The 15,048-nt window shown below is 41.2% G+C and overlaps 1 protein-coding gene across 4 annotated transcripts in view; it reads left to right on the top strand.

The window, feature by feature from the left end:
- The window catches only part of plppr5a (phospholipid phosphatase related 5a), a 44,504-nt gene that overhangs the window by 16,794 nt on the left and 12,662 nt on the right, over positions 1-15,048 (top strand). For all 4 annotated transcript variants that reach the window (XR_003870934.1, XM_029725983.1, XM_029725984.1 and 1 more), the window contains exons 2-4: positions 718-850; positions 3,699-3,949; positions 12,551-12,727. Coding sequence is in view for 3 of the 4 variants with exons in the window: in XM_029725983.1 (XP_029581843.1) it covers positions 718-850; positions 3,699-3,949; positions 12,551-12,727 (561 nt within the window). In the remaining variant the exon portion in view is untranslated. The remainder of the gene's footprint in view (positions 1-717; positions 851-3,698; positions 3,950-12,550; positions 12,728-15,048) is intronic.

Genomic DNA, 15,048 nt, shown 5'->3' with positions numbered 1-15,048 from the left:
GAAGAACAGAACCCATTTTTGACTAAGAGATGTGCTGTTACAGAAGGTTATGAACATGTCTGCTCTCTCTGCTGCGTTATGCATGGTCCAACTGGTCTAGACTGTAGCTTTACTGTTCCACACTCTTAAAGCTGATGGCTTAAGTCACAAACCTATCATGATTGTGTCACACACAATGGTTTAACGTTCTACCACCACAAAATGTTTAGTTGCCTGTTTCAGGAAATGATTGCACACATTATACTAGGCATCTGCACAGTTCATTGTGTCTTTTCCTGAAGGCGCTTATCAGTGTTTCGACCCATTGACCTCTGGCATTTGAGCTAAACGGGCCAATCAAGGCCAACAGCTGTAGTGGAACACTGGCATTACAGCTGAACTGAATCAGAGCCCAAATCAACTCCATTGTTCATTGGTGCAGTATTCTTCTGCCTTAGGTTTATATACTGGACTCTATTCTTGGTTGCAGCGAGACAACAAGAATAGGTCTTAATTTGTGCCCTCAAGGGAATATTTGGTTCAAGTGGAACAAAGGCATCGCTATATCAGAGAAATGTCTCGAAAATCAGCTGCATTTGTTAGCATAACGACCATGATTTGAATTAATGGCATTTTCTGCAAAAAAAGGTCACAATATTCAGATCCTGTTATCAGTGATTAGAGTCTATCTCTCGCTCTCTCTCTCTCTCTCTCTCTCTCTCTCTCCCTGTATGTTAGATCACAGCCATAGAGTCGTTGTTGTTTCTGCTCCAGTATGTGTCAGAGGACCTGGACAATCGGGAGAAGATCATTGTCATGGGAGACTGCTGTTACCTCAACCCTCTGGTGCGCAGGACCTTCCGCTTCCTGGGTACGTATTTTGGCAGTAACCTACCTCCATACCATTTGCCGAATGCTTACTGTCCCCATGTAAAATGGCTGCCCTAACTCATGATGTGATAGCAAGGACCTTGGGTGCAATATAATTTCAAAGGTCTGCACTTCAAATTAAACAACGATTGTTGGTATAAGTGGTGAACAGGAAAGGTCTGACTCAAAATAAGATGATAAGTGATGCTTATCTATATTTAATGCCGCTAGTAAAATACAATGTAGAAACATCTTCTAAGCTATCATCAGTGTCAACAAAGTTGAACCTATGTCTGGCTGCAGTCAACAGTAAAGGTGAATGGAATGTTTGTCTTTGCCGTGGGCTTGCTTGAAGCAATGCTCTGGGGTGTTTACCCATGCTGTATGAAAATAAAATTACCAAACACTCTAGAAATGACATGTAGAAATGACATGGAGTGGAATTGTTTGGATAAAATCAGTTTGAGTAGCTGTACTATGGTAAATGTACTTGGACTGTCGCCGACTAAAATACATCTTGGTCGATCAAGAGGAACCCTGTTCTTTCAACCAGTCGATTGTTTGAAATGTTTCAACTTATTTTTCCATATGTAGACAGACAGTTTTTGAATAAAATCAACTACATATGCACTGAGCTTGTCTGATGCTTTAAGCATATTGTTTGATTAAATAATTAAGACACAAAAATGACTCAAAGAGCCTGATGACAGCGAGAGCCTGTGTGACTGGCGCACGTTGTCTCTCTCTCCTCCCTACTGCAGTGAAAAGGCACCACAGCACAGGAAGTCTTTATTGCGTTATCCGTGCTGAAGCTGCAACATCATTACAGCCATTTAGTTTCTTACTTGTTTCTGACTGAAAAGTTCTGTTACTGAAATGCCTGGAGGTCAAGAAAAATGAGGGTATAGGAACAAGCGTTGTGAGAGTATTATGTGTGACAAACAGTTGCTCTTAGATTTGAATAATATATTTTTTTCAGACCATTTTTAACAGTGTAAACAACACTAAATTAATGTGTGTATCAGAGAGTCTGTTCTAACAAAAAATAAATATATATATATATATATATATAAAGCAGTCTAAAAACAGTTGCATGCATTCATGAATTGCGGTTTATTTATTGTTTAGGCTAATTATTCAAAGCTCCTTTTGTTATTTAATTTTAAAACTAAAATGCTTGATTGCATTTCAAAGCATTAATGTCTCGTATGCTGTGTGATGGCATGAACGAATTAATGATTGGTTGACTGATACAGTAGCTTATTTATTGAAATATAGGCGTAAGTAGGTTATGGTATTAAGACTTAACAGGCTACAGCTCGATGGTGGTTATACAAGGCTACTATACAAAACCTACTAATGATAACTACATTACTTATCATTATAATGATGATCATAATAATAATTGAAATAATAACAATAAGGAGGGTATAGGAGCTGCGTGCATAGACAGTAGGGGGGCTGCGTGCATAGACAGTAGGGGGGCTGCGTGCATAGACAGTAGGGGGGCTGCGTGCATAGACAGTAGGGGGGCTGCGTGCATAGACAGTAGGGGGGCTGCGTGCATAGACTGTAGGGGGGCTGCGTGCATAGACTGTAGGGGGGCTGCGTGCATAGACTGTAGGGGGGCTGCGTGCATAGACAGTAGGGGGGCTGCGTGCATAGACAGTAGGGGGGCTGCGTGCATAGACTGTAGGGGGGCTGCGTGCATAGACTGAGACAGACGCAAATCAGACAGGTATCTTGTGCACCATGCAACAACAAAAAAAGATTGCGACTACTCGGCTTAATAAATCTCGGTCGACCAACAGCCTATCGGCCAAACAATCGTCCAGTCAACTAAGTGGAGTCAGCCCTAAAATGAACAGTAGTGCTATGTTTTACCAGAGGACGCTGGTGGGAGGAGCTGTAGGAGGATGGGCTCGGGCTCATTGTAATGGCTGGAATGTAATAATGGGAATGGAGTCAAACGTGGATTCCATATGTTTGAAGTGTTTGTTACTGTTTTTATTCCATTCCTAATGAGCCCATCCTCATATAGCGCCTCCTACCAGCCTCCTCTGGTTTTTGCAGTGACTGTGAGACTGTGAGTATTTCCTCAGAGAGACCCTGTAGTCTTGGCCAGTGGCAGCTTATAGGACAGGAAGCACATTTCCAGTGTAACCCTCTGGGCTTAAGTGTGTCCAACCTGATTTTCTTGCTATGGCAGGCTTAGAAGTAAATGTGTCAGACCTAGTGGTAAATGGAAACCCACTACCATCCTGTCTTGTTCTTACCACTCAGTTAGAGATTTTAAAGATCTTTGGGTAATTAAGTTTTATAGATTCTCAGCTCAATGACTAGTAGTTTGTCATCTCAACTTTTAGAAAAATCAGAAACTGCAGTCAAGCATTTAGCAATTGTTAGTTTATTTTCTCTGGATTAGTGTTGCACCATCAACGCATCAAAGGACACATTCAAGGTGAAGGACTATAGTCTAGACAAGATAATTACATGGTGCTCATCAGTAGTCTGTGACTCATAAGACACAGTGGTTGATCACTGTCTCTTCACTTCCTCACCTCTGACCTTTGTTGATGTCCTCATCAATCTCCCTCTTTCTGCCCCTCCTTTTTCTCTCTCTCCTGCCTTTGTCTCTCCCTTTCTCTTGCTGTCTCTACCCCCGTTCTCTCTCTCTCTCTCGCTTTCTCTCTCGCTTTCTCTCTCGCTTTCTCGCTTTCTCTCTCGCTTTCTCGCTTTCTCTCTCGCTTTCTCGCTTTCTCTCTCTCGCTTTCTCGCTTTCTCTCTTTCTCGCTTTCTCTCTTTCTCTTTCTCTCTCGCTTTCTCTATTTCTCCCCCTCCCTCTCCAGGTGTGTACGCTTTTGGCCTTTTCTCCACTGACATATTTGTGAACGCGGGCCAAGTGGTGACGGGGAATCTGTCCCCCCACTTCCTGACGGTGTGTAAGCCCAACTACACAGCCCTGGGTTGCGTGCAGACCGCCCGCTTCGTCAACCAACAGGGGGCGTGCACGGGCAACGAGGACGACATCATGCACGCCCGCAAATCCTTCCCCTCCAAAGAGGCGGCGCTCAGTGTCTATGCCGCACTCTACACAGCGGTAAATCAGGGATGCAATTTGGAGAAGTGACCGTTTTTGTTTGTTATTAGGGGTGATGTATGATGGTATTATTACACCACAGTTTGCTATTATACAGTACATAGTGTGAAGTGGGGGATGTCATGCTAACTATACGTTTCTCATCCTGCAGACTACGCCAAATGTACTACTAAAGACAGTTTGTAGCCAATCTACACCGGCTCTCAATCTACACTGAGCACCGCATCCAGGACCTATATATTAGGCGGTGTCAGAGGAAAGACTATAAAATTGTCAGAGACACCAGTCACCCAAGTTATAGACTGTTTTCTCTGCTACTGCATGGCAAGCGGTACCGGAGTCTAGGACCAAAAGGCTCCTCAACAGCTTCTACCCCCAAGCCATTAGACTGCTGAACAATTCATAAAAATCGCCACCGGACAATTTACATTAGCCTCGTTATTGTTATTCTTATTGTGTTACTTTTTATTATTACTTTTTATTTTAGCCTACTTGGTAAATATTTTATTCTTGAACTGCGCTGTTGGTTATGGGCTTGTAAGTAAGCATTTCACTGTAAAGTCTACACTTGTTGTATTCGGCGCATGTGGCAAATAAAATTGGATTTGATTTGTTTAATGGGGCTATTATACATAATGATTTTCTATTGGTGGTCCTACTTCAGTAGCTTGATGTTGACTCTGCTGGTACCTCTTTATCATTTGAGAATAGAAAATATTCCCTGATTTGACCAAAGCGAGGTCATTGCTATGAAATTCTGAACGGATTTCAGAATGTTAGTGTTTGCCTATTAATTTGATGTTTATGAGACTGGGAAAAGTTCCATTGGAAAGATGTTTGGCTTGACTACTTTTTGAACAGCTAAATGATGTTCATTTAAAGGGAGATCTGAGTAGACCGTTGTGCAATATCTCTGTGGTGACTACCTGTTTAGTTCAGATTTAGAACCTAATTGTATCCAGTTGTACTGCTGCTACATTGTACTGCTGCTATGATATTGAATGAAAGGTTGGATGTAGGCTGAGCAGAATGCTCTGCTTGGATTCTGCTCTGCTCAGAATGCCCTGTTGATGTTTTGAGGGGTTGATGTCGCTGGTATTGAGCACTTTGATCAAATTAGTTCTTATTGAAGAGCTTCCTCTCTGAAGACGGTGGGAGAAGGGTGCTGCAAAATCAGCAGCATCACCACCCGGTCCTCTTCTGTGCTCCCTCATTTCCAAATTCAGCTCAAGTGGCGAGTTCTCTAAGATTTGGATGTTTCTAAGGAGGAAAAGAGTTCTCTCCTAGAAACGGATTGTATGTGAAGTCTGAGGGTAGAGGCTAGACACAGCAGTTTGGTGGGCATGCTTTTCAGAAACGATACCAGTTAATGATAATGGAACCTTGGAGATTAGTGGAAAATGGTCTGGTCTGTGTGGCTCAGTTGGTAAGAGTATGGCAATGATGGCACTAGCAGACTAACACCAAGGTTTCATGTTTATTTTCCGCAGGAATCACAGCCACACACATAGCAAAAATGTATGCCCTCACTGTACTGTAAGTTGCTTTGGAAGTGTCATATTTAATTAGTCTCAGTTGGATAGACATGTTACTGTCAGTGCATTCGGAAAGTATTCAGACCCCTTGACTTTTTCCACATTTTGTTACGTTACAGCTTTATTATCAAATCTATACACAGTACCCCATAATGACAAAGCGAAAACAGATTTTTTAAATAAAATAAAAATACCTTCTTTATAGGGATGCACGATATATCGGTGAACATATCGGAATCGGACGATATTAGCTAAAATGCCAACATCGGGATCGGCCCGATGTCTAGTTTAACGCCTATGTGCAAAACCGATATACCTATATAACGTAGGTACATGACGTAATGACGCCACATAAAATGTTGCGCTACACGTGCAACACAGCATTCCTAACCTAGCTCACAATGTCTGCTGTGTGGATCGAACAGTCAACAAGTTGAGCAGTCATTTGAAGGAGTAAAAATTTCAGCGAGACAACTCAAGGGCGAAATCCATTAACGCCAAGATAATGGAATTCATTGCCCTTGACAATCAACTGTTCTCTGTCGTAGGTGATGTTGGCTTTTGCAACTGGTCGAGCACCGGTACACACTACCAAGTGCGCTATTTTTCAGATGTTGCCTTTCCGGAGTTACACAGTAATAGCGTCACAGCTATTAGCTTCACGACATACTATGGAACGCCGTTTGGGTCTTTGCGTGTCAAAAAAGATACACGTCAAATAACACTATTTGACAATAACTCTATGTGACACGTTAAATAAGCTTGTTGTTTGACATGTAAAATAACACAGTTCTATTATAGAATGTTGTGTGTTCTGAATTTGCATGTGCAAGCCAAGCGCCACCACTACTATCAGTAGCACTGTCAAAGCTGTACAAAAAAGTCTGCAAACTAGCAAACACCGGCCACGAACGATGTGTTTACAATACTGTGTTAGTAATAAAGCATTATTTCTTTGACCGCAACTTCTGGGGTAGCTAGCTAGCTTTAGCTTGGTACCTAGCTAGCACCAATACAACCAGCCTGAAAACAATAACCAGTAGAAACTGCAGTCATGTTCATTATTCTTAGCAATGATTTAGGAAGTATTAGCTAGGTAGCCACTTGTTGTTAGCCTATTGAAATTGAACTTCAGTTCATTAAAATAAATAGCTAGCCGGCTACTTAACCCTGTTGCCCAAAGCTAACGTTGTAAGCAGCCAGCTAGCTTCATCTGGCTAGTGAGGCTCGACCGGACCGTGTTATGTGTTGTGAAACGACCCACAATAAGGATTAGGCACAATAGTGGAATTTGCGGTTTGCCTTCAAAATTAAGGTACCTCTTTGAAAGTGATGCAGAAGGTTGCAATTGGTGGAATCATGCCATATTTAGACTAGATCATTTTAATTAAGGTTGGAATGTGAAGCAGTGAAATGGGGTATCAGTCTACTCAGTGACACGCACATAACACAATTGTGAAGAGTTACGCAAATATTAGCGTTGTAGCTCTTATCACGGGACTGTGATTGTGTGAAATCACCTCCCCAGTCAGCCTATTGTGTGTATTGACATTCATATTGCACTGTACAGCTTTACCTAAGGATTGGGGATCAATGAAATGGGATATCAATCTACTCAATACCCAAGCTATTTTTTCCCAACGTCCTCCACAGAGTTATCAGACTCCAAAACATCCATGCAGTATTGTTTTTCCTTTGGAATAGTGTTCAATACACATAGGTTGACAATAAATGTGGCTCAATTCACAGTTGTTTCAGAGTCCCACAATAAGAGCTACGACGCTAATGTTCTCTGGGTGTCACTGAGTAGACTGATACCCCATGTCATTGATCCACAATCCATAGGTAAGGCTGTACAGTGAAATAAGTATGCCCCCAATGCAATTCTAAAGTATAATACATCCAGTGTGATTTCAACATATTTTTGTCAAATTAAAAAATTATTGTCTTTTGTTGATTTTATATAACAACATTCCAACCTCGTTTAGCATGATCTATTCAATTATAGCATAATTCTACTATTTGTTTTCATTTTTTATCACTGTCAATTACATACTTTTATTTTGAAGGCTAACCGCAAAGTCCACTATTGTGGCTAATCCTTATTGTGGCTAGCTTCACATAGATGGGTCCGACCACCATTAAATAAGAACTGTCTTATAAATTAGGGTTATTTTAGATGATGCCACCTAGCTATATAGTTAGCTGGCTAACTATAGCTACTGAAACAGATTGTTGTTTTGCTATGTTTTTGGGGAAGAACATTGTTTGCATCCATCAGCTAGCTAGCTTTTTTTATGACCAGCACTGAAGGTGCGCGAGACAACTTTACCAGCATCATAGCATACATATCGATGAATCGTTGTGACATATGAAATACGAGTGATAGTGTAATCAATGTGTAAAAACTATGTCGAAAATGTATGAACGCGTTAAATTATTAGTGACGTGCAGTCACATTCAGATCCTGATTTATTATTATTTTTTTAGCACCTTTAAGGGGGGGGTTCTGTCACGTCCTGGCCAGTATAAGGGTTAATTAGTATTGTAGTTTGGTCAGGACGTGGCAGAGGGTATTTGTTTTATGTGGTTCAGGGTGGTGTGTTTGTTTAAAGGGTGTTTGATTTAGTATTTCCGGGTTTTTGGTTGATGGTCTATGTTTATGTATTTCTATGTGTAGTCTGGTGAGTGTGTTTCTATGTTGTGTTGATTGGGGTTGGGACTCTCAGTTGAAGGCAGGTGTTGTCTATCTGCCTTTGATTGAGAGTCCCATATATTAGGGTGTGTTTGTGTTTGTTATTTGTGGGTGATTGTTCTGTGTTGAGCCTTAGGCTTTGCAAGACTGTTTGTTGTTGTTCGTTCGTTAGTTCTCGTGTTTTTGTTATTTTTGTATTCATTTTTGAAAATAAATAATCATCAAGATGAGCATACACATACCTGCTGCGTTTTGGTCCTCCTTAACCGACGACGACTGTGACAATAGTGTAATTTGACACGTATCTTTTTTGACACACAAAGACCCAAACAGCGTTCCATAGAAATCCTGGTTGAGAATGAAATTACTGAATAAATGAACAATGAAACAGCACAGCAAGTAAGTGAAAGAAATGGGTTTTGATTATGTTTTACTGGTAATGGGGACATGCGTAAATGCCAACAAAATAACTTTTTGATCAGTGTGGTGTGTGTGTGTGTGTGTGCAACCTTTATTTATCTAGGCAAGTCAGTTAAGAACAAACTCTTATGTACAATGACGGCCTTCCCTGGCCAAACCCAGACGACGGTGGGCCAATTGTGCGCCGCCCTATGGGACTCCCAATCACGGCCGGATGTGATACAGCCTGGATTGGAACCAGGAACTGTAGTGACGCCTCTTGCATTGAGATGCAGTGCCTTAGACCGCTGCGTCCATGTGTGTGTGTGTTAACTATTTAACTGTACTAGAATGCTTAAAAGGCCGCTAAAATGTTAAATATCGATTATCGGCATCAGTATTTTTGGCAAGGAAAATATTGGATATCGGAATCGGCCAAAAATGTCATATCGGTGCGTCACTGCTTATTTACATAGGTATTCAGACCCTTTGCTATGAGACTCAAAATTGAGCTGAGGTGTATCCTGTTTCCTCTGATCATCCTTGAGATGTTTCTACAACTTGATTGAAGTCCACCTGTGGTAAATTCAATTGATTGGATATGATTTGGAAAGGCACACCCCTGTTTATATAAGGTCCCACAGTTGACACTGCACGTTGAAGGAATTGTCCGTAGAGCTCCGAGACAGGATTGTTTCGAGGCACAGATCTGGGGAAGGGTACCAAAACATTTCTGCAGCATTGAAGTTCCCCAAGAACACAGTGGCATCCATCATTCTTAAATGGAAGAAGTTTGGAACCACCAAGACCCTTCCTAGAGCTGGCCGCCCGGCCAAACTGAGCAATCGGGGGAGAAGAGTCTTGGTCAGGGAGGTCACCAAGAATCCGATGGTCACTCTGACAGAGCTCCAGAGTTCCTCTGTGGAGATGGGAGAACCTTTGAGAAGGATAATCATCTCTGCAGCACTCCACCAAAGGCCTTTATAGTAGAGTGGCCAGATGGAAGCCACTCCTCAGTAAAAGGCACATGACAGCCCGGTTGAAGTTTGCTAAAAGGCGCCTAAACAATTCTCAGACCATGAGAAACAAGATTCTCTGGTCTGATGAAACCAAGATTGAACTGTTTGGCCTGAATGCCAAGCATCACGTCTGGAGAATACCAGGCACTCTTCATCACCTGGCCAATACCAACCCTACGTTGAAGCATGGTGGTGGCACGTTTTTCAGCGGCAGGGGTTGAGAGACTAGTCAGGATCGAGGGAAAGATGAATGGAGCAAAGTACAGAGAGATCCTTGATGAAAACCTGCTCCAGAGCGCTCAGGAACTCAGACTGGGGCAAAGGTTCACCTTCCAACAGGACAACAACCCTAAGCACACAGCAAAGAGTGGCTTTGGGACAAGTCTTTGGATTTCCTTCAGTGGCCCAGCCAGAGCCCGGACTTATAAATACTGTAGCTGCGCAGCTCCCCATCCAACTTGACAGAGCTTGAGAGGATATGCAGAGGAGAATGGGAGAAACTCCCCAAATACAGGTGTGCCAAGCTTGTAGTGTCATATTCAAGAAGACTCAAGGCTTTAATCGCTGCCAAAGGTGCTTCAACAAAGTACTGAGTAAAGGGTCTGAATACGTCATATTTCAGTTTTTTATTTGTGATTAATTTGAGAGATTTTTTTTTGCTTTGTCATTATGGGGTATTGTGTGTAAGTTGATGAGGGGGAAAACAATTTAATCAATTTTAGAATAATGTAACCAAATGTGTAAAAATTTAAGGGGTCTGAATACTTTCCAAATGCACGTTTCTCTCAATGAAATTGGACCTCTACTTAACATGGGGCTTCGGGGTGAATTAACTTTAACTCTACCATAGATGAGTGGCTGATGTGTCCAGAATAACATTGGAATGCCTAGAAGACAATATTTCTATTCGCTTAATTATTTCCAATGTTTTCGCTAGAGTAGTGCTGGTTGCTAAAGGAGCGAAGGACTGGAGGTGAGCTGGAAGGGCAGAAACAATGACGCAGCAAGTCGTTTCCAAATGTTACTGGAGCAAAAGTTTCCTCATCTCCAACTAAATTGAAACTGCAAAATCATTTAAAATGTAAACGTAATTAACCTTTAGTGGCAGATTCAGCAATAGTACCTTTCTTTCAGCAAATGAACTACAGAGACAATGAAGTTGTTCGAAATTGCAGCCGGCATTGCAGGCGAGTCGCAACTGACTGATCAACAAATCACCTTGCTTCATTAATAACTACTCATTATTATTTGTAGGTCAGTCACAATTGATCCACAATGCATCACTGATTTGAGGATCTTGAACGCGACCAATTATCTTATAGTTAAATTATAAGCCCTCCCAAAAATGTGATGGTCTCTTAATAATTAATGCTCATTGCAAATTACCCTTGAGTATCTCCCCCTTTCACACCGTCGTGTCTTTGGCTATGCCGGATTAAGTGATATGACATGCTATTCTATAAAATCATTTCTCTGTAATTAATATTACCTGATTAAGCTAATCAGGTGAACGTAATTAACTAGAAAGTCGGGGCACCATGAAAGAATGTTTATAGAGCTGTTATCTTCCGAATAAACTGTTAAAGACCTAGTAATCTTTTACATCAATAGCAGTCAATATTTAATCGTCACTTTATTCAGTCTCATCTGGCTAACAAGTTGAATCAGCAATACAAAATTTAGTTTAATTATTTATTTACTAAATACCTAAATAATCACACATTGATCATACATTGATTCCAAATTATGCCATAAAGAAAACGTCCCTGGGGGACGGAATAGATACGACGGCTGGTTACACAAAGAGAGGGAGTTGGGTTTGAGTGAAAGAGCGGGAAGACTGAGTAACAAAGGGAGAAGCTATGTTATCGTAAATACCGAATCTTATGCATTCTAAATAACCGTCCATTTGAAAAAGGAGAATGCAATAAATATTTACTCTGAGCTGCGCTTCAGTAGATTGGTCGTCGATGGAAGACCGGTTTGTCCTTTATGGATCTTTGGTCCTCTGAAGAATGTCTAGTGGTGAATTGGAGCGTGGTACAATGGATACTTGGTAGTACTGTCGTTGTGTGGTAGAACAGATACTCTGTCCGTCCTCTCCTAGCCCACGTCTACAGTTGCTGCGCTAATGCGACAGCTAGGAGGTATCACTTCTTTAGTGAATAAGAGTTCAAAGGTCATACCAAGTTGCCATGCTATATGCTCATGCTATATTCTGGCCGGTATAGTCGAAATTCATCCTTCCGCCGTGTAGGTCGTCACCTTCACATTGAAATTCGATGCTAATTTCGTTAGATTCTTGCTGAGGTTGGCTTAGTTCTGTAGGTGGTCTTTGTCCTTTCAATGTGGGGACCTCAAGTCCACACGTCCTTGGAACAGGAAGTTACATTTTCGTCAAGGGCTTATATAGGAGGGGAGAGAATGGCGTGTTTCATAGTTTAGAACCAATGTCTGTTCACATGGGCAGGACTACTGAGTTGAGCATAGTTCACTCATGAAAACCCAATAATTTCATTTGGAAGCTCAAATTACATTTCATCTTTTCACAAATAGTTTCATATTTAAACATTTAAATTGCACAACAATTCCATGTGAATCTGATAACTAGAATGTGTAGACTTTCCAAGATACAGTTTATGTCATCCTATCATCAGTAATAATGTCTCAGACGCCACCTGATCTGGCATCATATTCATTTAGTACCAACGCATATTTTCAGCTAGTTGGATTACCGAAATATGGTTCTGTTCCCATCTTTTGATGTCACCAGACTCTCTCTCAATGTTAACGAAGGGATTTTCAATAGTCACATCGGTAGAGAGAGGAAAAAGGGGAAAGGTATTTATGGGGGTAATAAACCTCCCCCACTCAGGCCAACATCATGACAACACTTAACATACTATCAAACTGAGCACTGTTGTGTGTGTGTGTGTTTGTCTCCCTGCTGCAGATGTACATCACGTTAAAAGTGAAGGCCAAGGGGACCAAGCTGGCCAAGCCACTCCTATCTCTGGGACTTATGTGTCTGGCCTTCCTCACAGGAATCAACAGGGTAGTGGAGTACCGCAACCACTGGTGTGACGTCATCGCCGGGTTCATCATCGGAGGGGCAATAGCAGTCTTCATGGTGAGTGAACCAATGTCTTTATACTAGAGACTTCTGTTTAAAGAGACTTCTGTTTAAAGATAGAAGGAGCAGTTCCGTGAATGTGTTTGTTAAATCCTGTTACATGCTCATTACATACTCATGTTTATTACATGCTTATAACATACTTATTACATGTTTATTACATGTGTATTACATGTTTATTACATGCTTATTACACATTTGTGCCATACTTATAACATGCTTATTACATATTACGTTTTTTACACATACTCTTCATGATGAGGCCCTCGCCATTTTCAAATGTATATGCTTGTTGTTTGAACTCTGTACAAGTGTTTGTTTTGTATTTGCTACATGTGTAAAATCATGTTATGACAGTCTCACTGTCAGTTCTTCAATTTCTTTCATTTTAATCTAAAATATGATCACGCCGTCATTACTTTTTTCTGGTCCAAGTCAAGTCATCTACATACTGTATATTCATTTGCATGAGAAAGTGAGGAGTAATTCGGTTCTTGAACTTACATTGGTGAGGCAATAGAAAATAAGGCTCTATGAATATTTTATATTAGATGAATGGGAACTTGTTATCTCCCCCTTTGACCGATAGACTTGTTTGGACCAGTGTTTTTCTCTGTGTGTTGTGAGGCCGTGTCAAATCCCTGTCCAAGTCTTTAAAAAGCCACAGACGGTGCAAAATCATTTTCCCATGCTGCCAACATCAAGGGAAAACTCATTTGGATAGATGATGGGGGCATCAGGTGTTTTCAGTGTTGATATGTCCAACAACAACCACAACAACAACCAAACATCAGAGTACCGGTACATACCAGATGGAGTTATGGGGTTTCATATTCATTCTGAAGAATCCAGAAGGGAACATAATGGAAATATGTGCTTTATATTTTAGTCTTGATGAATTTATGCACTTTAATAGGTTCCCCATGTATCACTGAGTCAGACAAGTATACGTGTGTATCTGCCTGGGGTGTATTCAATTTGAAACTAAATGAATATTACCCTGTGCTTGCCTGTGTCCCTTCTCTCTCACCATCTCCTAGGTGGCACAGGTTACTCATGTTGTTTCATATTGCCACAAGGCTCCTATTTTAGAGGAGAATGGCCAGGGATAACAACAAGATGTAGGATGAAGTTGCCCCTAAGCGCTGATCTAAGGCCTGTTTTACTGTTTCCTTCCAATGATTGAGATTAAGACATGGGTTAGTTTGATCTGGTTTCCACTAGCTAGACACAAAGTCAAAATTGGCTATATTCATGAAAACAAAAATTTGCTTTTTGGTCTTCATTTAAGGTTAGGCATGAAGTTAGCAGTGTGGTTAAGGTCATGGTTAAAGTTAGGGTTAGGTTTATAATCACATTTTAAGAAGCGAAATTATCGAAATAGTCAGGGTTTATGACTTTGTGGCTATGGTAACTTGTGATGACCATCTGATCCTGAAAATACTACCGAGATCCTTATTTAACTATCTAGATGTTGATGGAAACCCTGCATATCCCTGGCAATGGCTCAGTCCTGCGAAGGTTTTCTTCCTCGTATGGCTGGCTAATTGGGTCAGATGAATGCAGTGGGGCCTTGTGGAGCTGTTTAGGACAGTTCAAGTGAGCTCCTGTATGAGTGGATTCCTGTGATATCTCTGCAATACAACGTTATTCTATGGTGTTTCTTAATAGAGTGAGTATGAACAAGCGTTTCTCAGATTTCAGAGCACTATTCTGTGGAGAAATCTAGCTGAACTGGTTGTGGATTACAAATTGGGTGAGGATACATTTAGCGCTAGGTTGTTGTTTATCCTCAACAACTCCAAATTACTACTAGAACATACTTCAAAGACTAGCAAATCATACATTTTCTCCAGCATAGATGGAGAGTTGTAGTGTAGTTTTTCCCTGGGTAGAAGAGAGGTGGAGGGTTGTGCTAGGTTCTGTCCAAAATGATAAACTACACTATGGGCCCTGGTCAGACGTAGTGCACAATGTAGAGCATAGGGTTCCATTCGGGACACTAACCTAGTATGGCCTAGTTAACTAGACTGAATGGGGAAAGGGGATACGTGGCTATGGACCAGCATGGGATTTCTGAGATCAAATCACAGGCTAGCAGACGCTTATCACGCATTATCAGCAAGAAAGCACAGGTGTAAAGAAAACTTGAAAAAATAAATATATGGTTTTCGGGACACGTGTGAACATTTCACAAAAAGGTTTTTGTGATTGAAAGTCAGACAGTTTTCCCTTGTAAAAATGTTTTGACCCCTCGTTTATTTTCACCACTTCCAGCTACATCTGGTCTCCCATCTTGGGACTGACCAGGACCGACC

This window comes from Salmo trutta, chromosome 31 (genome assembly GCF_901001165.1).
Source record: "Salmo trutta chromosome 31, fSalTru1.1, whole genome shotgun sequence".
NCBI lineage: Eukaryota > Metazoa > Chordata > Actinopteri > Salmoniformes > Salmonidae > Salmo > Salmo trutta.
Note: the sequence above shows the minus strand (reverse complement) of the source record. Positions and strands in the feature narration are given on the sequence as shown.